General features: G+C 50.8%; 2 protein-coding genes across 10 annotated transcripts; one reads left to right on the top strand and one right to left on the bottom strand.

Annotated features, from left to right (window-relative positions):
* The first annotated feature begins 4053 nt into the window (after window positions 1–4053).
* PRR29 (proline rich 29) lies at window positions 4054–6538 on the top strand. 2 transcript variants are annotated; one of them, XM_038546880.1, is made up of 6 exons: window positions 4054–4150; window positions 4349–4424; window positions 4610–4716; window positions 5658–5872; window positions 6030–6100; window positions 6277–6538. In XM_038546880.1, exons 1-6 carry the CDS (start codon window positions 4091–4093, stop codon window positions 6303–6305), a joined length of 558 nt encoding a protein of 185 aa, XP_038402808.1. In that variant the 5' UTR covers window positions 4054–4090; the 3' UTR covers window positions 6306–6538. The 2 variants fall into 2 exon arrangements, with proteins under 2 accessions (XP_038402808.1, XP_038402809.1); XM_038546881.1 differs by having other exon boundaries at window positions 4091–4150; window positions 4370–4424.
* A 631-nt stretch (window positions 6539–7169) lies between these two features.
* ICAM2 (intercellular adhesion molecule 2) lies at window positions 7170–21933 on the bottom strand. Of its 8 annotated transcripts, none has more exons than XM_038546877.1 (6): window positions 21778–21926; window positions 20255–20300; window positions 12121–12225; window positions 10089–10388; window positions 8193–8513; window positions 7170–7504 (listed from the first exon to the last, which is right to left on the bottom strand). In XM_038546877.1, exons 3-6 carry the CDS (start codon window positions 12179–12181, stop codon window positions 7356–7358), a joined length of 831 nt encoding a protein of 276 aa, XP_038402805.1. In that variant the 5' UTR covers window positions 12182–12225; window positions 20255–20300; window positions 21778–21926; the 3' UTR covers window positions 7170–7355. The 8 variants fall into 8 exon arrangements, with proteins under 8 accessions (XP_038402805.1, XP_038402800.1, XP_038402801.1 ...); XM_038546872.1 differs by lacking the exon at window positions 20255–20300 and adding an exon at window positions 11501–11762; XM_038546873.1 differs by lacking the exon at window positions 20255–20300 and adding an exon at window positions 11501–11762 and having other exon boundaries at window positions 10089–10352; window positions 21778–21924.
* Between the last annotated feature and the right edge of the window lie 1844 nt (window positions 21934–23777).

The following is a 23777-nucleotide window of genomic DNA, read 5'->3' as shown; positions in this document are numbered from 1 at the left end:
TGTCTGTAGGATGAGGGAAGGAGAACACCACACACAGGTGGGGGAGATGAGAGAGGGACCTGAAGACACTGCTTGACCCCTGAGGCAGCAAACTGCATAGCGGCTCCATCACTGCACTTCCCTATCACATGAGCCCCAAAGCATCTGTTTTCCTTAGGCTAGTTTAGGGTGAGTTTCAGTTGCCCACAAACAAAAGAATTCTGCAGAATAGAACCACCTTTCAGAAAATCCCACCTTGACTCACAGGAACTGGCCTGTTGTACTCTGTCCTGGCCTCTACCCCGCACCCCTCACCCCTACCTTGTACTATCAGTTTTTTTCTCTGAGCCATTCCATCAGGGAGACTTCCTGGGAGCTTCAGCAGGTGCTCCCCCATAGTTGGTGGCGCCCTGATTCCAGGGAGTCGAGGAGGGGAGGGGCTCTGGACTCTACCCCACAGCTCTACGGCAGCAGGCTGGGACCTTGAAACCGACTCCCACCACAGTGCACCCCACTGGTGCCATCTATGTTTTCTAGGTCCTCAAAGTATCACCAGGGAGCTGTCAGACCAAACCGCACACACATATACCAGCCTCACAAGGATAGCCATATTTGGAGAAAAAGCAGAGTCAGAGCCTCTGAACAGAAAAATGGAATTTCTCTACTATGGTATTGTCAAGGCCTTCCCCACATAACCAGTTAGTCATGCCACTAGAGCCTTCAGTTAGGGCCTCATTAGGGCCTGGGCCCAAGAAAAGGGCCTGTTGTAGGATCACCTGTGTCTACTCAGCACTTCCTCATCTGTACCAAAAAGAAACACTGAAATTCCCACCTGAGTTCTTAAAAAGACCCTCTTCTCCACGGTTCCATCTGAGACTGAGAGGAAGGAGCTCATTTTTCATGTTTTTTTAATGACTGCACAGTCTTCCTTTGAGTGAATTGCCTTCATTTACACAGCCATTCCTTTGTTAGAGGACACTGGGTGTGTTCAACTTTCAACCCTTAAAAACAGCACTGTGACGAACACATTTGAGTAGAAATCTCTTTCCATTTATTTATTCCCCGAACCAGATTTACCGAGGCAACAGGGAGGACTTTTGGTACATGTCGCTGTGGGATGCTAAGAAACAAACCAACCAACAAACAAAACCCATAAAACAACAACAACAACAAAAAAACAAGATGCAAACAAGAGTCCTCATGGAGACAAAATGAAAGGAAATATGTAGAATGTCAACACCTCAAAGAAACTAATAGTGGGCCAGCCAAGTAGCCAGAAAGTCACCTCTTCCACCTCTTCCACTGCTGGACTGATGTTAGATCTTTTATAAGCAAAGGGGCTCTGGTAGATAAGCACATGCGGTTTTTCCATTCTCTTCAAATGGCAAAAGTTTCATTTCCTTTGACAAAGAACTCTACTTGCAGAAGCCAGATAGTTTCTACCTCAGCCCGGCCTTCCAAACTACATGTGGCGTTATCATGTGATCTTATATCTGAGGTGCTGAAGTAATCACAAATTCCTGTCTGTTTTCCACAGTGACCTCCAACGTGCTTCTTTTAGAGGGATGAGGGTTGTGGCCTCCCACTGGCCTCCCTGCCTCCAGCTTTGCCTCAGTTTAATCCATTGACCGTTATTTTCTCAGATGAATTTTCTTTTTCTTTTTAAAATTTATTTATTAATGAGAGACACACAGAGAGAGGCAGAGACATAGGCAGAGGAAGAAGCAGGCTCTCCGCAGGGAGCCTGATGCAGGACTTGATCCCAGAACCCCCAGATCATGACCTGAGCCAAAGGCAGAGACACTCAACCACTGAGCCACCAGGTGCCCTCCAGAGGAATTTACTTCAGTGTCTATTTTGGTATTTTACTTCGCTGAATACAAATTTCTCATAGAGCTACTAGAATTGCTTTTTCCAGGAGTTTTCAGCAGTGTGGAGGCAGACACAGAAAAAATGGGAGGCCAGTCTTAGTTTGGATTCCCCCAAAAGCAGAGCCTGAGGCAAGGATCAGAGAGCAAATAGTTTATTTGGAAGGAGATCCCAGGAAGCCCTGTGAAGGAGTAGAGAAAAGACAGAGAAAGGAAAAACCCAGGAAATTGTGTATTCAATTGGTGAGTAGGTCATTACTGGGACAACTGGGACACACATGGGACTGTTGAGAGACTTTGGGGAGGGTTCTCCCAGAGTTGGCCCACTGAGGCCAGCAGGCTCTACCATCAACGGCTGTCCTGTAATGCGTCAGGGTTGCTTCTGGGATGACTTCTGGCCTGCCTTACCTGTGGCCAGAAGATGTCCCCAGATGGAGACACTGTGAGCGCAGGAACCAACTGTATACCATGGGGAGGATACATCCCCATCACACTAATTCTGGTTGACATGCACAAAGATGTGAGCAACAAGATGAATCTTCCTAAAAGATGGCTGTGCACCCATCACCCCTCTATTTCTCTCCTGCTCAGGACTTACCCAGAGCTCTCCATCACCCACATGGCACAACCTAAATTCCATGACCTGGGTCGGCCTGGGCTGCTGGAACTTCTCTCCGCCCAGATCCTCCACTACAATCAGACGGTGTGACCACTGGATCATTAGGGCACGATCCGTTCCTGCACCTGTGCCTTTGCTCAGGCTGGGGCACAGCCTGGGCTGCCCTCTCTCTCTCTCTCTCTCACACACTGCTTTGGCCCCATTCCCAAGGTCCTCCGCTTCAGAACTATCCCTCAGTGATCAATTCCTCTCTTTTTATGACCCCTTCTTCTAGGCCTCACCCACAGGGGACTTTGCACTGCCTTGTATTTTTGCTCTTTTCCCATGGTACTTTTTCACTTCCCAACAGTGCTGGGACCAGCAAGAATACACCTCTGTGTCTCCAGTGTTCAGGTTGCCTTGTGCACACAGGCACCTCCTTGGTCAAAGTTTTGCTGATGGGAAACACAAAGTTTGGCTTCTCCCTTCTCACTGCAATGAAGGTGCAGCTGGAAAAGGGGACCTCTGTGCCCATCCCACTCCCCCCCACCCCAGGGCTTGCCACCACATTGCCCGATGTCAGGTTGTTGATGGCCATTGAACCTCTAAGACTCACAGCTAATGTTCTGCCCATAGGCCCCCTCCCAGGGACAAAAGGCACAAAGGAGGAGGTGGAAATGGTCTTTGTAGTTCTAGACAGCAGGACTGCCAGGAAGAGGAGTTGAACAGAAGTAGAGGGTGGGGGAAGGGCAACTCCTGGGGTGCTAATCCCAGCTTCCTGTCTGGATTTTCCTTGACTGCTGCTCAGGGCCTATCTTAGGATGGTCACAGCTGCCGAAATAGATCTCTCCCCTCACCTGTTCTGAAGCAAAGAAGACCTTGATAACTTCCTGTCAAAAGAATGCTGGCTTTGGTAATTTTTCCAGGATGTGAGACAATACTAGGGGCACTGGTGGTGAACTCCCCAGGCTTCTCCACCTCTGCAAGGCTGCAGCCAGGAATGAGGGAACAAACAGCCAGGAGGGTGGGGGAGCGGGGCGTGGAGTTGAGGGGCCAGCTACCCCTTTCTATCCAGGGCGGAGCCTTTTCTGTGAACCTGGTTAGTGCTTCTGTCCTTGGTCTGCTCAGAAACCACTCCTGGCCCAAAGGACACCCCTCTGATTCAGAGTGACACAGAACATACCCTCCGCCCTCCTCATTTACCTGCCCTTCCCGGCCAGTCCTGCTCTCACAGAATTTTCTATTCCTGCTTATCTAATCATCCTAGCCAATTCTGGGACCTGGAAACCAAGTGTTTGCATTGGGGCGGGTCTCCCCAGCCCCTCACTCATTCACTCAACAAACATGAGCCCCCTCGCCCCAAGCTGGGTACTGGAGGTGCGCCAGGGTGGGAGGTAAGGGAGGGGCAGGGAGCCGGCGGCGCGGGGGGCCTGGAGGTGGGCTTCCCGCACAGGGACCGGCCCCTGGGGAGGGAGTCGCCTGGGACCCCCCCCCCCCCCCCCCGTGTCCGCGGGGGTGGGGAGAGCAGAGCAAGCCCGGAGCACCCGCGCCGGGAGGGACCTGCGCATGCGTGGGAGATTTTTTTTCTTTTTTTTTTTTGGCGTCGCTCTCGTCGCCTAGGTAACCCGGACCGGCGGGAGCCCGCATGGCCTCGGACCCCGGAGGGTGCTGGGGTCAGCCCCCACCGCAGGGTGCAGCCGGGACGGTAGGGACCCCCCGGGTCCCCGGAGGAAGTGGGGTGGTTGCGGAGAGCGACCCCAAACGTAGGGGAGGGGAGGAGACTCAGGGGACCCGGGGGCGTGGGGGGCGGGAAGGAGAAGGCGGCCCCAGCGGGGGGCGGGAGCTGGGGAGGGTGGGTCCCGATCCTGGCCGCCCCCCCGGCCGAGTCTCCCGCCCTCCCCAGCCCCGGGTGACCGTCCTGCAGCCCGTCGCCTGGGCCGCCCCACCCCCGCGCCCGCAGCCGGGCAGAGTGAAGGAAGGTGAGACTCCGGGCTCAGGCGCCTTGCACCCCAGTCTGCTTCGCACATTCTCTGGGCATCCTCGCGCCATCCCTGACTGGGGCTTGGGGGGGGGGGGTGCGAGGGTCGGGAGGGCCCTGGGATCTGGGCGGTGGGCGGTGGGCAGTGGGAGGCCGGGCGTGGGCCTGCTGACTCCCCCGTCCTAGACCTGCTGGAACTGATGCTGCTGCAGAACGCACAGATGCACCAGCTGCTGCTGAGTAGCCTGGTGGCAGCAGCCTTCAACCCAGGGCCAGCCTCTTCCCACCAGCAGGTGCGTGGGCTTGGGTGCGGTGGAGCTGTGCCACCAGGGCCACCCACCTGCAGGTGCCAGGGTGGGGATCCATCTGAGGCGGATCCTGGAGAAAAAGAACCAGGCAACAGTGCCACAGGCCTGGCTGGGTCCCTTTGGCATCTCTTATGTGCCAGGCTTCCAAGCCAGCAGCCTCAGTGGGGGTGGGAGTCCCCAAATCCAGACCACTCAGGTCTTGTTTTCAAGGAGGTTTCCCTGCAGTGCATCCCATACTAGACTGCAGGCCCAGGATGACGGGCACCATGGTTCCCTGAGTCTGTAGGGTGCTGGATACTTACTAGGGGCTCAAGTCATATTTGTTGAACAAGTGAAAAAATAAATGAATGACTATGAATACAAGGCAACTTTGGCCTGACTGGCACAGGGACAGGTACATGGCATGAGTGCACATTCATTGGGGAATGAAGAGCAGGTCCTTGGAGGAGCAGGTGACCTTAGAACCAGCCCTCAAAAGCCAGGTGGGTTTTTGAGGCTTGGAGGAGGCCAGGTAGTGTCCACCATCCAGGCTGGCAGGAGCTGCTGCCACTCCTCATGCCCTGGCCCTTAGGGGACCCCTGGGGTGAGCACCACACCTCCCTGATGGGGCACAGATGGATCCAGGGGCCTGTCACTGGACTCCTGATCCAGCTCTGGAGTCATACCTGGATACTTTTAGTCCCTGCTCAGCCACTTATTAGCAGGGTGACCTTAGACAAGTTGCTCCATCTTTTTAAGCCTCAGTTTTTCCCTCCTGTAAAATAAGGAATAAATGTCTTCAAAGTACCTGGCTTGCAGGTAGTGATTGCTCAATAAAGGGAAGCCATTTCTCAATGCCGATCTGGAGAAATTAGGGGAGCAGAGAAGTGGGGGTAAGGATCCTGGGACCTGTATCATCTCTCCTCCCCCTTTCCCACAATCTTCAGGTCTACCTGGAGGGTCAACAGGAGGAGGAGGAGATGCAAGCCCAGGAGGAAGGGCCTTTGGTGTTCCACCACCACTACCTGCCCTGCCCGATGCCCACGCTGGGCCCCCTGCTGCCCTGGCCGGTCCCTTTCCTTTCCTTCCCCCCACAGCAGCCCCACTTGCAGGATGAGTCCAGGATTCAGCACTGCCCTCCTGCCTCTGGGACAAGGGGTCTGTAAGTGAGGCTGGGGAATCCGGGCATTGCCAGGGCCCTGCTCTGGGGCTGGGCTGGAAGAGCTCACCAGGAGCTGGGGGTGGGGTAGAGATACTTGTGGGTGAGACCCCAGAGACTTTCTGATGGGGAGATCTTTCTTCTCTTTTCTCCATGTCAGGAGAACCGTGCCCCCGCCCCCACCCCCCAGTGCCACAGGCACTGTGGGTGCGGATGTACCCCCGGCTTCAGGTAGGCACAGGGTAGGTGAGCAGTGGGGTCCAAGCCCAGGTCAGGGTTGGGTCAGGAGGCCAGATGGGCCATGTTGGAGACGAGGGAGCTCCTCTCATCACTGGTCCCTTCCCCTTTCCTCCTTGGGGGCCGGTGATGCAGGAGGGAGTCAAGATCAGGATGCTTTCTTTCCCCAGACTACTATGGTGCCGAGAGCCTACCATGAGGACAGACACCAGCCCTGGACCCTACCAGCATCACTGCAGAGCTAGAATGAGCCCTGGAGCCCCCCAAGTGCCTCCCTATTGCCTGCAACCCCACAGCCATGGCCGGCAGCCCCCCCCCCAACCCCCAACCACAGCCAGGCCCTCTCCTGGGTGAATCAAAACCCTCTTCACCACATTGAGACCTTGAACTGGCCTGATCTCTGCCCTGGAGTAAAAGCCCCTCTAAGCATCACCCAGGGCTGGGAAGCTACCACTGGTGTGTGTTGGGGGGTCAGTTTGGGGATCTGGGAATCAGAGCCCTTCCTGGACCTCCTCCACTCACCCCTGTCTGGGATGGCCAGGGCTGTGGGGTCTTGGTGACCTAATGATGGAGCAGGAGGTGAGGGGAGGACTGCTTTTGTTGTCCAAGGCTCTTTGAAGGCCTAGGATGATGAGGGAGAGGCCTGGCTCAGAGGGTCCCAGAACTGAGCCAGTTCCCTTGGGCCCCACTGTCATCCCAGGAAGTTGGCTCTTTTGGCAGAAAGAAGTCAGAGCCATTTCCTGCTCCGAACATGAGTGGCCTGAGGTCCCAGAGGCCAAGTAGGAACAGAAAGTCTCTCTGCCCTATTGTGCCAGAGCTTGTGTCCTCCACCATCCCTCAGGAGAAATTAGTCCCTCGGGGTCCCACAAGGATGGGTGTCTGGTGCCTGGGCTGGTCAGCATGGGCTCGCCCCAGGGCCTGGGCTGGCTGGGGCTCTGGACGGCTCTTGTGAAGGAGGGGGTAGAGGGAGTCTTTGCAGACATTGGGGAGAGAAGTCCAGGTCTGGTGAGGTGCCCTTCCTGGCCAGAGCTTAAGCCCAGGAGAAGACATTTGAGGCACAGGGTTAAGTCCAGGTGTTTATATTCAGACTAGAAAAGGAAATGACCCCAAAGTCCTCTGCTGCTCATTTCAGTCCTACAGCCAGGGCTGGGTCACAATCCTGAGGAGTCACACTGAGTTCCAGTGGCTGCTGTGGTGGTGGCCATGCCACTCATGTAGACTGTGCCCAGTAGGTCCGACTTAGGCCCCCTTAAGCACCTTGTACCCCATAGGTGCCCATCCGCCTCTGGCGCCAGTGCTGGCCCAAGACAAAGCACAGGAGGATGGATGTCACAAACAAGAACAGCAGCACCGATACCACTGAGATGATGACGACCATCTGGTTGTCTGGCCTCGGCTCTGGGGAGGGAGGAGGGGGCAGTGGTCTTAGAAGTCCCCTGGTCCTAGATGCTAGGACCCAAGGGGGAGTAGAGGCCCACCTGTCCCCCACCCGCCCCCCGTCCATCTTGCAGCCGCCCATGTTGCAGAGTTGAATGGCTAATGGTGCGGTGTCTGAAGGAAAGGTAGGCTGGGGTCCAGGCCACCAGCCAGCCCTCTGTGAGACTGTGACGGTCTCAGTCCCCTGCCACCGGCCCCTGGCACCAGCATATGGTTGCTGGACACCATGGCCTAGGTGTGGCATGGTCTGAGCCCCACCCCGCCCTGGGCGATGCTGAGTGAGCTCCTACCAAACTCTCTGGACAGGGACCACATTGGCCATCAAGAGTCACAGAACAGCAGAGCTCCTGGGGGACCTGAGGGCCAAACCTCTTCATGTAGAGAGGGGCCATGGCCAGCGAGAGGAGGCTGACTTGGTCAAGGTCACGCAGTTCACTAATTGCAAAGCAACTAGTTAGGTTCCAAACCGGGCACTTGGAGAGAACTTCCGGGATGAAGGAGAGCAAGAGGGAACCCTCAGGATTAAGTGTGGGGTCCCTGGGCGCCTGCACCCTGAGATGGCAGAGGGTGTGCTGAAGGCTTTTTCTTCCCCCAAGGAACTGAAAGTGGACACCCTCTCCCACCCCCTCCATCCGGGGGGCCCCCTCACCGTAAACCTTGAGCATCTGGGGCTCTGAAACACTGTGAATGATGTTCCCGCCGAGAGACCGCAGATCCAGGATGGCCTGGCAGGAGAAGTTGTGGAGGCCGTCTTCCCTGTGAGCCGTGCTGTTGTGCGTGGCTGTGGCTCCCTGGGTACCATCCGTCGTCCCCCAAAACGTCTGGTTGTGCAGCACCTCCTGGCCGCGGAGCAGCATGAGAGTGAGGCTCTCAAGGGGTTTCACGGCTGGCACGTGGCACTTGATGGTGAAGGGTCTCCCCACAGCCACCCAAGTGGGCTGCAGCTTCAGCAGCACTTGCGTTGGAGGGTCTGCGGGGAAGGAAGAGGGAGGTGAGGTCAGGAGCTGGGGTATAGTCCCTGCAGGCCCCACCTGGCCTGGCCCATCCCTTGGCACCGCAGTGTTCTCAAGTCCTTGGCTGGATTTGGGGAGGACGCGGTCTGGGGCCTGGTCTGCCCGCGAGTATACAGAGAGCAGTGAGGAAACAGTTCAGGGTATAGTATGTATTGACTGGTGGTGCTTTTACCAACACGATGTTTTCTGGAATGGACAAGCAGGGGGTGCCTGGTTAAACACCTGCCTTCTGCTCAGGTCATGATCCCAGGGTCCTGGGATGGAGCTCCCCATAGGGCTCCCTGCTCAGCAGGGAGTCGCTTCTCCCTCTCCCTCTGCCCCTCCCTCTGGCTCATGGTCTCTCTCTCTCTCAAATAAATAGGTAAATCTTAAGAAAAAAAAAAAAGAATGGAGGTGGTCAGTTGTCTACAAAGAAAAGGTCCAGAAATTGTACAGCCAACTAGAAACAAAAATTTGAATCTGTCTCCTCCAGAAATCAGACATAAATTTCCATATTAAACAGGTGGATAACTTAGAAGGGAGTGTTCACTGGAGTTCCGCCAAGAGTTGTGAGGTCTTCACTTAAGAGGTAGGGGCTGGAGTCAGACCTGCCTTGCTTCTCCAGGGTCAGGTTCATAGCCACCTCCATCGCTTATCTATTACACAAGGACCTCAGTGGCAGCCTGGATTCCCTCCTGAATTAGAATACCTTGCCCCCATCACCCCAAGGTAATATGTTGGATTTAGGACATTTTTCTATTCACTTGATCCATGGATGTTGGTCATCGGGAGGACCTAAGCCATATCCCTGGTGCCACGATGTTGAGAGAATCCTGCCCTATGGGAAGGTCTCCATGGCCCATGTGCAAGTGTGTGTGTGTGTGTGTGTGTGTGTGTGTGTGTGATGTTCGCACATTTGCCAGGGATATAAAAGCAGGGGCACCTGGGTGGCTCAGCGGGTTAAGCATCCAACTCTTAATTTTGGCTCAGGTTATGCTTTCAGGCCTGTGAAATTGAGCCCTGTGTCTGGCTCTGCGCTCGGCACTGAGTCTGCTTGGGTTCTCTCTCCCTCTCTCTGCTCGCTGCCCCTTCTCAGATAAATAAACACACCCTCCCTTTTTTTTAAAGGAACATTAAAGCACTAGGTGATGCCTTATCCTTCTCTCTGTGAGGCAGAGGGGCGACTGGAGAGCAAGCCAACCCTTCTGTTGGCACCTTGCTCTTTGTTGTGGGTTGGGGAGTGTCTGGTGATGGGGCTGCCACCGAGCGGGGAGGAGACTCTGAGCAGTGCCTGGGAAATGACTTTGAAGTCTGTGCAAACCTTGCTCGGATTGTCCTCTGAGCAAGCCTCAGAGCTGGGGTCACCGGCAGGCCAATGAAGGGTGTGAGCAGATTCTGAGCCCACGACCGGGGTCCTGCTCCTCGTCACCCCAGGAGCCCAGGGAGGTGGGAGCCATAGCGAGTGCCCAGGGGCAGTAACAGAGGAGCTCGGCACACAGTCAGTAGCTACAGGCTCTGCCCTGGGGAAGAGGGCCCTGCAGTGTGGCACTCACAGAACACACTGACGTTGAGACTCGTCAGCCTCTGCTCCCCGAAGCAGGTGAAGTAGCAGTAGATGATTGTGTCTTGCGAGATGTTGGAGACCAAGTACTCCTTCCACTGAGCTCCGGACTTCAGCAGAGTCTTGGCTAGGATGGTCTCCAGACCCCCGGCCTCAGGCCGGGAACAGCTGGTACTGCAGTTGATGAACTGAGACTCTCCGGGCTTCACCGCCAGCTGCTCTGGATACGTGTGTACCTCGAACACCTCACCAGACCCTGGAAGACCAGAAGACTGGGCAGCAAATGTCTCTGCTGCCCTATCCAGTTTACCGGCCCACCACTGGCAGTGGGATCAAGGGGCAGGTACCCAAGAAGAAAGGCCAGAGGTGGCCTCTCTGCTACTCTCCCCTTGTTCAGGCTTTATTTATTGCCTCGTGTCTAGACTGAGGAGGCTACCCCACAACTGTCTCCCTGCCTTCTTCCAGCCCCTCACCTTCAGATTAGTCTTCTCCATGCACATCTTCCATCTCCGTGGAGAGGGATCCTATTCGACCTTCAAAGCCCAGCCCAAACGTCCCCTCCTCCATGAAGGCCTCTCCAAGGTGGAGGTGGACTGTGTCCTCTGGGCCCCTGTGGCCCTGGTCTCAACCCTTTCCTCTCTCCTTTCTTTTTTTTTGCAAATACTTTTTGAACACCTGCTGCATGCCAGGCACTAGTCTAGGCTCTGGTGACACAGTAGTGACCAACGCAGACCGAGCCCTGTCCTTACAGAGCTCACGTTAACATGAAGGAGATAGACAATAATCACCAAGTGAAATAGCCAGCCTGTCAGCTGGTGATCAGCACCTGAGGAAGGAACGAGGAATGGGGTGGAGTTGCCATTTTAACAGGGTGGTCAGCATGGGCCTCACCAAGACTTGGACATTTGAGCAAAGCCATGGAGAAGGTAGGCATGAGCCCTGCAGATATCTGGGGAGAGGGGAGTCTTCCTGGCATTAAGACCCTGGGGTCAAGAGCATGCTTGGTGTGCTCGGGGAACAGCAAGATCGGCATGGCTAGAGCTCAGGGAGGAGGAAGGCAGGGGGAGAGGAGTGCAAGAAGGTAACGGGACCACCTTGCAAATGATTTATATTCATGCCGACTCTCCCTTCGATGTTTTACAGCTTCTAGAAGGCAGGGCCCAGGTTTTACAGGTTTTGCTTAGTGTGACAGACATTCAGAAGTGTTTGGTGCATAAAGATGGAGTCCTCAGAGCCCACCGCCAACTCAGTGGTGGCCGGAAAGTCCTTGATGCCAACCAGCTGGGCCTGTCCTGTGCTCCCTCCACGCCGGCATGTCCCCCCTTGGCCCCCAGCTAGTGGCATATAACGAAGTGGCAAGAAAGGGGCTTTGCAGGTAGAGCTGGATTTGCATTTGCCACGTACCAGCTGTGTGACGCTGGGCCAGGTGCTTTCTCTCTCTGAACCTGTTTCTTCGTCTGTCAAATGGGCTAGGAATCCCTTTCCTGCAGGGTTGTGGTGAGCTAGCGCTTGGAAAGCACCGGCAGGTTGTCCAAAACAGAGTGCTCAGGGCGTGGTAGCATTTTTCTTCACAGTCCCCTGACCCACTGGAAGAGGATTTGGTTTCCCTTTGACGGCAGTCAAAAGGCAATGTCCTCTGCGGGCCTCTGCCGTCCCTGGGCCGCATCTGGAGAACAGGGGCACAGTCTCTCCTCTTCCCTTGAACCCCGGCATCCCCTTCTGCCTCAGGCCCCCACGCAGCCCACCATTCAGCCTCCACAACCTGCCACTTCCTACGCCACGAAGCCGTGGGGCCTGTTCAACCTGTGGTCCAAAAGGCCAGCTTCCCGTCCCCCACCCCCTCCTCCACCCGTCCAGGATCACGAGGAAGCCAGGCTGGCACAGCACCCTGTACCCAGGCTGCCACTGCATTCCAAACCTCAGTGACTTCAGGACCAGCACCCCCCACGCCCGAAGCCGGGGGGCAGGCGGCCCATCCTCTGGGCTGGCACGTGCCAAGTCGGGAACCGCAGGCACCAGCTCACCTGGGCAGCAGAACAGGGCAAGGAGGGCGGCGGGCAGGCCCCAGCAACCAAAAGGGGACATCTTGAGTGGTGTCCACGGGCTCACTGGGAACAGCCGAGGGCCTCCTGGAGAGAGATGGTGGACCCAGGTCAGGGAGTGGTGGCCTGGAGCTGCAGCCCGGAACCCCAACCTTCTATGAGCTGATGACCACATTTCCTCTCATTATCTGGGAAGTCTTCTGGAAGCCACGTGGAATGCCAGCTCCCAGAGCTCCAGGCCTGCAGGAACGCAGACAGAGGAAGCTGGGAAGCAGCCGATAAGCCGGGATATAACCTGGCCTCCTGCCATGCTGCCGTGCAGGGGGCAGGGCGAGTGACGGCCATGCATGGGTGTGAAGGATGTGCGTGCACGTGGGGTTCGGTGTTCTGTGTGTGCACGGAGGACAGCATTGCCTACAAGCCCCAGACCTGAGAACCCCAAATCCTACAGGACCCATTATCAAGTTCCCTTCTGGTAAGAAAGATTCCAAAGTCCAGGATGTGCAGTCTCTGTAGCAAAGCAGGCAGGGAACTGGGTTTCTCAAAGGAGACCCTGGGCAACTTAAACCTCAGCACCCACCCAGCTTGCAACCTCGACCTGCCCTGACTCAGCCAATGGGGACAACTCGAGGGAAGTGCTCTCACGACAGTCCCCAGCAGCCCAGGCACAGACAGAGGTAGAGGGGGTCAGTTTGGCAGTAGCCCAAATCCCAGGGCCTGGCTATGGTGCCTCACCCCCACCTCCACCCCTCTGGGCGGCAAGCCTTGGTCTGAGGAGGGGGACTCAGGGCCTGAGGCATTGCAGTGTGTTTCTAGGGAGGCTTTGTCACTTCTTGAGGGAATCCCCAGAAACAGGAGTTTCCAGGAGAGGCAGGAGAGAGTGGGGACTCCTTGCTTTATCAAGGGGCGCCCTAGCATTTTCAGGGCTCAGGCCAAACTCTGTTTCTGGGCTGCAGGGGTGGAGTGAAGTTGTGCGCTTCTCTTTGGCTATTACCACCATGTGTGGTAGGTCAGTGCCACTGGTCAGCCTGGATCCGGGGATGTCCCTGGACAGTGCTGCTTCGGAGTGATGCAGAGAGAAGATGAAGGAGAGAGCAAGCCGTAACCCCAGTCCGGGATCTGGTCCATGTGGCACTGCAGGAAACACTGTCATAAGGGTTCTACTTCTGTGAGGTCGGTACTGTTACTGTCCCCATCTTACCAATGGGGAAACTGAGGCACAGAGTGATTGACTTGCCCAAGGTCACATCCCTAGGAGAGAGTGAAGTCTTTATGAGTGAGGGGAAGCCCACAGGGCAGGGACAAGAGAAGGATTCTTAGAAGCTACCTCCCCAGGAGACTCCCCAGGAGAGAGAGAAATGCAAGGCAGCAGAAGGCCAGAGGAAATTGCCAAGGCCATCCCTGCCATGAGGGGCTGGAGGGGGGAGGTGTGTGTGTGTGTGTGTGTGTATGTGTGTGTGTGTGTGTAGCTCATGCCCAGGAAGCTCCAAACAGCTTCTAGAAGGGTCTGTGCCTGTGACTCCCAACCGCACACACAGCTGGGCCAGCCTGACTGCATCCCTACCAGGGCAAGTGAAGCTTCTGGGGCCTACAGATCCTGCTTTAAGCTGATCAGCCCCTGTTCCCACCCACCACTTCCTCTTTGATCTCGCTTTCATCCAGCTGGGCAGGCCTTCCTTGCCTGGGGCACACCAGGCATAGGGACTTGGCTTTGTTAGACTTGAATACTGCATCTGGTAGGTGACACATCAACTTCCCCTCCCTCCCCACTGGCCTGTCCACCCAAGAGGGCAGAAGCTGACTCGGATAATGCTGTTCTGCAGCAGATATGGTGCTAACTTGGCAAACAGTGATGCTGAATAATTGTTCAGTAAGAGGATGAGCGGGTGGACAGATGTGTAAACGAATGGAAGAAATGGTTTGTCTTGGTGTACAACCCAGAGAAAACTGAATGGGGGTCTTTCTTTTGGGTCTGCCCAGTGAACCTTTTACCTGCAGATGTCTCTTTTGACCCCCAGGCCATGGAGCTGGGCTGGACACATCACAAGGCCAACCAGGGCCCCTCACTCCCCAGAGATGAGCACTCAGAATTAAGCCCGGACACCGTTTTACCTGGGACTCTCTGAGCTGGGGCTGGTAGGACCAAGCCCTTCCCTTTCTGATCCTAATAGCAGGCACCCATGAGCCAGCAGCTGTCCTCACTTATTGTCCTGGGCAAGTGAAGAAGCTGAGAGAGAGGAACTTGATGCAGCAGTGGAGGGAATGGTGGTGACTCAGAATTGTCCCAGGTCACATGCTGGCTGTGGGGTGGATTCTGGTGGGAGGTGGGCTGGACTGAGGGGCTGGTGATGTTCTGTGAGGCAGAAATGAAAAAGCTTTCCAGGCTAGAAGGTTCTGGCCCTTCAAACCTGCTCATGGGAGTCAGGGCTAGCTATAGGTCCTTGTGTACTGCAGGTTATTTCGAGCCCTGTTCTGCCTCCCAGAAATTTGGGGGCAGAATGGGAAGGCAGGGAGGGGGCGGAAGTGCTCTACTTGCATCAGGCTGGGAAGCCCTTAGGGAAAGAGAATGAAGTGGACTTGGGGGCCTGATGATCAGACCCTAGAAGGCCAGGATGGATGCTTCCTGACACCAAGAAGTTGCCCAGGGATGAGAAGAAACTGACCATCATGTAGACGAGAAAAGAAATTCAGATGTTCCTTCTTGGAGCGCTATTCCACCACCAAATATTCCCTGGCTTATTCTTTAGGTCTCTGAGTTCTCCAATGAAGGGTACAATAAAGCTGGGAGAGTTAAGATGCTCTGGGAGATACAAGAGGATATGCAGGAAGAGGAGATTGGCGTGTTGGTTTGGGAAGTGAACTCATCTCTTCACGGGGCTTGGGAAGGGTTTTGTCGTGACTGGGTCTGAATCTAGTGATGTTTCTTGTGTTCCCAGCAAAACTATCTTTCAAGAACCAAGGTGAGAGAAAGACATAGATAAACAGAGACCCAGAGAGTTACCCCCCAAGATATCTCCACTAAAGAAACTTTTAAAGGTGGTGCATCCAGAAGCAAAAAAAAAAAAAAAAAAAAAAAAAAAAAAAAAAAAATATATATATATATATATATATATATATATATATTGCAGGATAGTTTTCAATGCAAGAAGGAAGCATAAAGAAACAAAATGGCAAACGGATCTGGAAAATAAATATGTAATATTTATAGTATTTAATTTGAGAAGTCTTAAAAAGTTCCAAATCAAAATACTGGGCAATAATATTTAAGAGAGGATTACAGTTAAAGCTTTCTCAACTCTACATTGTTCAGGAGGGCGGATATACTTTAAGTTATAAGGAGCATGGTAAAATTTCAAGAAAAACCAGCAGAGATACAATGGTTAAGTTCTAAACTACTAGAGGAGGTTAAAATGGCATGAAAACAAACAACCTTCAATCAAATAAAGGAGAAAGGCATGGAAGAAGAGGGACAAATGTAAATTTTTAAGAAAATGGTATTTGAAAGTCCAAATCTATAATAATCACAATAAAGATGAAAATTTTAACTATGGTTAAAAGAAAGAGATTTTCAGGTAGATTTAAAAAAGGATCCTTGCCCTGTGAGGGTGCCTGGCTGGCTCAGTCAGTGGAACATGCAACTCTTGATCTCCGGGTCATGAGTTCAAGCCCTATGTTAGGTGTAGAGATTACTTAAAAATAGAATCTTAAAAGAAAAAAAAAAATCCTTGCCCTGTTGTTCATCTATTCCTGCCTGGTGTCTGTCTGGATTTAATGCAAGGACAATGCCTTGTATTCATAAATCTGTCACAGCAGGACAGCCAGGAAGAGGAATGGTGCATGAGCCTGCAACCTTTATAAAGCCTCAGACTTTTAATGTGATTCAGGGTGATTCCCTTGGAAATGACAAGATTTGATGTGACTTGCTAAAGGGGAAGGCCTGGATCACGATTCCCCCTGGTGCCCTGGCGACACACTCTTCCTGCACATGCAGTTCAGTTCTGAGTCACTTTGGCTCCTGGACAGCTTCAAGACACAGTGCGCCTGTGCATTTGTCAGATGTAGGTCAGAGGTGGCGGACTGAGAAGACGGGTGACATATTATGCATGGCAACCCTCCTGACAGGAAGCAGAAAGGGAGAGACTTCTCAAATTGGAGAGAGAGCTTGGGAGGCAGTAACCTCTCCTGTCCTCTGCTTAGATTTTCTGGCGATACACGCTGTCACAGGGGCACTTCCTTCTGCCTTTTCGCAGCAAAACTTGATTTCCAATTACTAAGAAGAGGGAAGGAATGGGAAACTAACATTTACTAGATGTGTATTCTCTGCTAGGGACTGAACCAAGGTTTTAATACATTGTTTTATTTAATTGTCATACAAAAATAAAGAACCATTCTGCATTCTGATTATGCATTTGAGGAAGCGGGCGTCCGGGTGAATCAGTAATGTGCCCAGGTCATGGAGCTGTTGAGTGACAGAGTGACAGGAGAACTTAGGAAAGATCAGCAGTTGTCAGGGGTTGGGGAAGAGGGACAGGTGAGTAGGTGCACAACAGAGGATTTTTAGAGCATTGGAACTACTCTTTGTGCGTGATCCTATGATGATGGACACATGTCATGATACATTTGTCTACACCCGTAGAGTGTACAACACCAAAAGTGAATGCTACTATAGCTATGGACTTTGGGTGCTAATGATGTGCCCGTGTAGGTTCACTGAATGTTACAGATGTACCACTCTGTTGGGGTATGTTGACAACAGGGGAGGCTGTGCACATGTGGGGGCTGTTTAATGTTTTGCTGTGAAGATAAAACTCTTCTAAAAAAATAAAGTCTATTTTTAAAAATAGTTCAAACACAAAACTCTCTTTTGAGTTTCTCTCAGAAGAGAAACTTCTGGATTAGAGTTCTGGCCAGCTTGTTGAAAATGTAGGTTTTTAGGGGCACCTGGGTGGCTCAGTGGTTGAGCCTCTGCCTTCAGCTCAGGTCATGATCCGGGGTCCTGGGATCAAGTCCTGCATCAGGCTCCCTGTGGGGAGTGTGCTTCTCCCTCTACCTATCTCTCTGCTTCTCTCTCTGTGTCTCTCATGAATAAATATATAAAATCTTAAAAAAAAAAAAAAAAGAAAGAAAATGCAGGTTTTTCAACTCAACTCTTACTCAGTAGGGTTTAGTGGAAGTTGTGGACTTGGTCATTCCTAAATTCTCATCTCAGATTAGACTTTTAAAACATGACAGCACAGGGCAGCCCTGGTGGCGCAGTGGTTTAGCGCCGCCTACAGCCCAGGGCATGATCCTGGAGTCCCGGGATCGAGTCCCGTCGGGCTCCCTGCATGGAGCCTGCTTCTCCCTCTACCTGTGTCTCTGCCTCTCTCTCTCTCTCTGTGTCTCTATGAATGAATAAATAAAATCTTTAAAAACAAAACAAAACAAAAACATGACAGCACAAAAGCCAGTTTTCTGTTGTTTGTGAGATACACCTAAGGCATAGATATGGAATAGCTGAAAATCAAAGAATGGGAAAGAATATACCTGGCAAACACTAACCAAAAGAAAGCTGAGAAAGCTCTGTTCATATCAGAGAAAGAGAACTTCTAAGACAAAAATATTTATTAGGGATAGCATAGATGCTTGACTAAAGGGACGGATCACCAGAAAGTTATAGTACTTCTAAATTTGTGAGCATCCGGCTTGAAAGAACCACAAAGAGATAAAATCATCATTATGGCAAAGAATTATAATACATGTAGGAACAATGAAGCAGACAAAAAAGTCAGTAAATAAATTGAAGAGCTAAAACACATAATTTAAAAGCTCGATCTACCCCTCTAAATTAGAGAACATAAACTCTACAAAAAGATAGGCTTTACAGCTCCCTGTATTTTTTTTAAGATTTTATTTATTTATTCATGAGACACACAGATAGAGAGAGAGAGAGAGAGAGAGAGAGGCAAGACACAGGCAGAGGGAGAAGCAGGCTCCATGCAGGGAGCCTGACCTGGGACTGGATCCTGGGACTCCAGGATCACACCCTGGGCTGAAGGCAGGTGCTAAACCACTGAGCCACCCAGGCAGCCCAGCCTCCTGTATTCAGGAACATGAAAACGTACTCTGACCCACGGGTCACAGAAGAAATTGTAATGACATGTGAAAAAAATCTTCGCATTGAGTGATGCTGAAAATATCATATATAAGAAATATTTGGGATACATCAAAAGTGGTACGTCAAGGGAAATTTATAGCCTTGAATGCTTGTATTGGAAAAAATGTTGGAAATAAGTATTCCATCTGAGTAAGTAGTCAAGAAGTTAGAAAACAAATAGGAAAGGAAACCCAAAAGTAACTCAAAAGGGAATAAATATCAGAGCATAAATCAAAACAAACAAAACAACAAAGTAAACTCAAAAGGGAATAATAAGAGCAAAACCCAACAAAATAGAAAACAAAGATATGGTAGACAGGATTAATAAAACCAAAGTGTCTTGGTTGGAAAAACTAATAGTATGGGGAAATGTCTGGTGAAATCTACTTATAAACGAAAGAAGGCACAAGTCATCATTATTAAGAATGAAAATGGGAACATAGCTACAGATTAAAATGAAGACAGGAAAAAAAATAAAATAAAATGAAGACAGGGATGCCTGGGTGGCTTAGTGGTTGAGCATCAGCCTTCGGCTCAAGCATGATCCCATGTTGGGGAATCAAGTTCCACATGGGGTTCCCTGCAAGGAGTCTGCTTCTCCCTCTGCCTATGTCTCTGCCTCTTTCTCTATGTCTCTCATGAATAAATTTTTAAAATCTTTCAAAGAACCGAAAAACAAAAAACAAGGAAGACAACACAGATCTACAGAAACAGAAAGTAGAGGTGGTTGTCAGTGATTGGGGGAGGGAAGTGAGTTGTTTCATTGGCAGTTTCAGTTTTGCAAGATAAAAACACTCCAGGGATTGGCTGCCAAACAACGTGAATGTATTTAACCCAAACGTTCTACACTTAAAGATGGTTAAGATGGTAAGCTTTATGTCATGTGTATTTTAAAAGACTGTGACTTTTAAAAGACAATTAAAAATGTTTTAAATTAAAAATTAATTTAAAAAAAATTTAAAGACTGTGACTTGTGCCAAAAAATATGAGACAGATCAAATCTTAGAAAAATATAACTTACCAAACCTGATCTGAGAAGAAAGAAAAAGTCTGAATGGTTCTCTGTGAAAGAAACTGAATCCATAATTTAAAATCTTCCCACAAAGAAAATACCTGGTCCAGATAGTGTTAAACAAGTTTACGCTGAGATAATTCTAATTTTATAAAAACTCTTCCTGAGAATGAAAATAGCATTAAACAAGTTTACGCCGAGATAATTCTAATTTTATAAAAACTCTTCCTGAGAATGAAAAAAGCAGGAACACGAACTCTTTCTATGAGGCCAGGGTAACCTTAACCTTAACATCAAAATAACACTAGTACAGAATGAGAAAGAAAAATTAGAGGCCAATCTCACTCATGAATATAGATGCAATAATTAGATGAGAAATGCTAGCCAACCAAATCTAGTCCTGTATATATATATATCACATCCAAATTGAGTTTATCTCAAGTATGCAAAAGTGGTTTCACAACAGAAGAAACCCTACAGATATCATTTATTATGTTGGTAATGGAAGACTTTGGTGCTCTGTGTCACATCACTTCTGTCCTCCTCTGATATCAGCCGTCCTTAACGGGGATAACTTCATGCAAGCTTAGACTCCCCTTACCTTGCGGTGTCCCACCTCTAGTTTGTCCCACCTCTAGTTTTGCTTCTTGCCTCAGAGTCTTCTTCAATGCTTTAAGAGCCATTTATTAGCCTGCCAAGTGTTTCCCAAGAGTGGCAGAGAAGTTCCCTAACACGCAGCCCTCACCCAGTGAAGGACAGGAGCTGGTGGGTGTGAGCTCCTGCCTCTTCCTTCTCCTTGGGCAATTCTAGGAGGCACCTAGTAGGCTTCTCCGAGGTCCCAGGACATCAGGCTCCCTCTGCCTGCAGCCAGGACGTCAAATACCTTTAACTGGCATTTCTTCCTTCCTTTCTCTGTCACCCTGTTCTTTCATTCCCAGATTCCTAGAATCACCTCTTAAACAACCTACCTGAACCCAAGTCCTCCTTGTTCCAGGCTCTGCTTTAAAAGGTGCTCTAAAAATGTACATGAACAGATTTAAGAAGAAAAACATATCATCCAGGAAAAAAAAAAAGACAACATTCAATATCCTTTCAGGAAAGGATAAGGATCTTACCTTTCCTATCCTTTCAGATCTTAGCAGATTAGAATGAAATCTTTTTTTTTTTTTAAAGATTTTATTTTTACATAATCTGTATACCCAATGTGGGGCTTGAGCTCACAACCCTGAAATCAAGAGTCAGGCGCTTTACCCACTGAGCCCGCCAGGCACCCCTAGAAGGAAATTTCTTTCACCTGATAGAGAACTTACAAAAAGCCTATGCATATATTATGTTTATCAAATAAATCTTGGAAGCATTTTCTATAAAAGCAGGAGCCAGACGAGGATGGCCACTATCTCTGTTATTTTCTTTTTATTTTTTTATTTTATTATTTTTTTAAGATTTTATTTATTCATTTATGAGAGACCCAGAGAGAGAGAGAGAGAGAGGCAGAGACACAGGCAGAGGGAGAAGCAGGCTCCATGCAGGGAGCCATACGTGGGACTTGATCCTGGGTCTCCAGGATCATGGCCTGAGCCAAAGGCAGACGCTCAACCACTCAGCCACCCAGGCATCCCCTCTGTTATTTTCAACATTGCTCTGGAGGTCCTAGACAGTGCAATAAGACAAAAAGAAAGAAGGAAAGAAAGAAAGAGAGAAAGAGGAAAGAAAGAAAGAGAGAAAGAAAAGAGAAAGAAGAAAGAAAGAAAGAAAGAAAGAAAGAAAGAAAGAAAGAAAGAAAGAAAGAAAAAAGAAAAGAAATCAAAGCCCTAAGAATGAAAAAGGAGCAAAACTATCAGTGTTTTCTCATGATATGATTGTCTGGGTAGAAAATGCAACAGAATGATCAGATTCTAAATAACAAGGGATTTTATCAAGGCAACTAGCTATCAGATCAATATCCAAAAATAAGTTGCTTTTATGTATATAGGCAACATACGATAATATAATTTAAAAAAACACAGCCTCTATAGCAGCAGTAAAAGAGAAATAGATTAGCAAGACATGTATATGACCTGTATAGTAAGAAAGTTATGGAAGAGATTCATCATGAACCCCAGATGCAATCCCAGGAGGAAGGGGACCATCCCTTTCTCGATGCATCGGGCCTGAGCACAGCTCACATGGCCCGGGCCGTCCCCACGTGGGCCCCTGGACAAGAGCCTCGTGTTTCTAAATCCGCCACCTGAGACAGAGCAGGAGAGGAACCAGGAGACAAAAACAGGAAACCACCACCAGAGCAAGGTGGGTGGGCTGGTGACCTCAGATGGCAGGGGAGCTGCACCCAGGAGGGAGCGTGTGCCCGAAGGAGCTCGGGGCTCCCTGCCTGCTTTCTCCTCAGTTCTCGGGGAGACAGGCCAGCGAGGGGAAGGCACTAGAAGCCAGGCCTTGACAGTCCACCAGAAACCCCTTCCAGCTGCCAAGAGGGAAGGCAGCGGCGTGATCTTACCAGTCGTCTGCTGAGTGTGCTGATCCTGCTGACAGGCCGAGGGGTGCAGGAGGGCGGCCTGGGGTCCAGCACCCTGGAGTCCTGAAAGTGCCCAGAGGCTCCGGGTTCTGCGGTTGTGTGGTTCTGTGTGTGTGTAAATCCAGACCCCTCCCTCCCCCTCCGTCCCCCTCCCTCCCCACGCAGGAGTCACGTGCTTCCTGTGGCAGGCTCCCACCTCAGACTGAACCTCATGGTCAGATCACTCCTTCTTTTAAAACTGTGGCAACAGACAACGCGGGTTTTAACCACCTTGGTGTTCCCGCCTTGCCCTGCACTGCATTGACCCGGTCACCAGCACCACCTGCTGCCTCCAGAACTTTCCCACCTTCCCAAACCAAAACTCGGTCCCATGAAACACTAATCTGTACAAATCTGATGACTCTAGGCACTGTGTATGAGTAGGATCGTCCAGTGTTTGTTCTTTTGGAACTGGCTTGTTTCACTCAACAGGATGTCCTCAAGGGTCACCCATGTCTGAGCCCGTATCAGAAGTCACTTCCTTTTTAAGGCTGAGAAACATTCCCCCGTGTGTACATACCACCTTTTGTTTACGTATTCATTGGTCATTGGTCGGTGGACACTTGGGTTCCTTCCAACTTCTGGCTACTGTGCGTAGTGACCCTACAAAGGAGGGAAAATGCATCTGGTCCCTGCTTTCAGCTCTTTGGGGTGTACACCCCGTAAGTGGAATTTCTGAATCATAGTTCTATGTGCAATTTTTTTGAGGAGCTGCCGTCCCATCTCCCCCTACTGTCTCTTTGGATGTGCAGTTTCTGCACTACTGGAGCGGGAGCGGGGGGGGGGGGGGCTTTAATGGATAGATAGTTCCAGGATGAGCCACCTATCTCTCCCCCCAGGAGGCTAGTCAACATCACAGAGCTGGGTGTTTCTTTGACATGCCCTGCCACAGGAAACTTCTGTTTGTGACTGGGAACCATCGCTTTCTTAGCTCTTGTCACATTTGCCATGTTGCCTAGCAATAAAAAAAAAAAAAAAAAAAAAAAAAAGGCAACCCTAGCCTAGCAGAGTGGTTTTGTACCCATATGCAGAAAGTATATCAAAGCCAGGTGCGGAGGTGGGTGCTGGGCTCACACACAAGCCGGGGATCTCGTTCTCACAGGCCAGCCCCACAGCACAGAGCATTTAAATTCCTGGCTTGGCAAAGTCACAAATTAGATGGCGTGAAAGACCACAGGACAGTCAAGGTCACGGACGCTGAGGGTCTGCCGGGCTCTGTACTTTTGTGCCTCGGTGTCTTCACAAAAGTTCTCTTTTGGAATCTCCCTGTCATACTGCTGGCAAAACAAAGCCAATGTAGGATTTGGGAGGGAGCGCATCAGGGCCCAGGGCTTGGAGGAGTCCATGTGACTTGGATCTTTTGAGGCTATCTGTCCAAGACACAAAGTAGGCTGTATGTCCCACTGGCAATTTGCCCAGGAGTTATGCCTAGACTTGGCCCTTTTTGAGGGGAGTCTCTCCTTTCTCTACTTGAGAAGGTTTTCTAGGGAGCTTCTGTCCTGCTCAACCCTACTTCCCCGCCAAACAACTGGTCCAAGGTTGGCATCATGGTACCCCACCTTCAGGTCTTACCCTGAGGGTTTTTGGTAGTGGTGTTATTTAAAAAGTTGGGGAAAGAGCCTTTTCCTGTCCCGGTTGCAGAAGTCAGAGGACAGATGCTACCTCAAGCTACCCTTCATCCCCCCATTCACAGGAGAGGGGCCATCTGTAGAAGGTGAAGAGGTCAAAATGCACAGAGAAAAGGTGAAAATGTGCTGATGGTGTTCCAGCCCCTGGTTCCAGCCATTCCTGAGGCCTGTTCCTGAACGTTGGTTTCCATGAGCCTTTTGCCATTTTTGCTTAACCCAGTGTCAGCTGGTTTCTACCCTGTGCAACCAGAGTCCAGAGTAAGAAACCATGACTCATGCCAGAGAACCTGATCAGTCAGCTAAGGAATGTTCCAG

The sequence above is a fragment of the Canis lupus genome, chromosome 9 (assembly GCF_011100685.1).
Source record: "Canis lupus familiaris isolate Mischka breed German Shepherd chromosome 9, alternate assembly UU_Cfam_GSD_1.0, whole genome shotgun sequence".
Lineage (NCBI taxonomy): Eukaryota > Metazoa > Chordata > Mammalia > Carnivora > Canidae > Canis > Canis lupus.
Note: the sequence above shows the minus strand (reverse complement) of the source record. Positions and strands in the feature narration are given on the sequence as shown.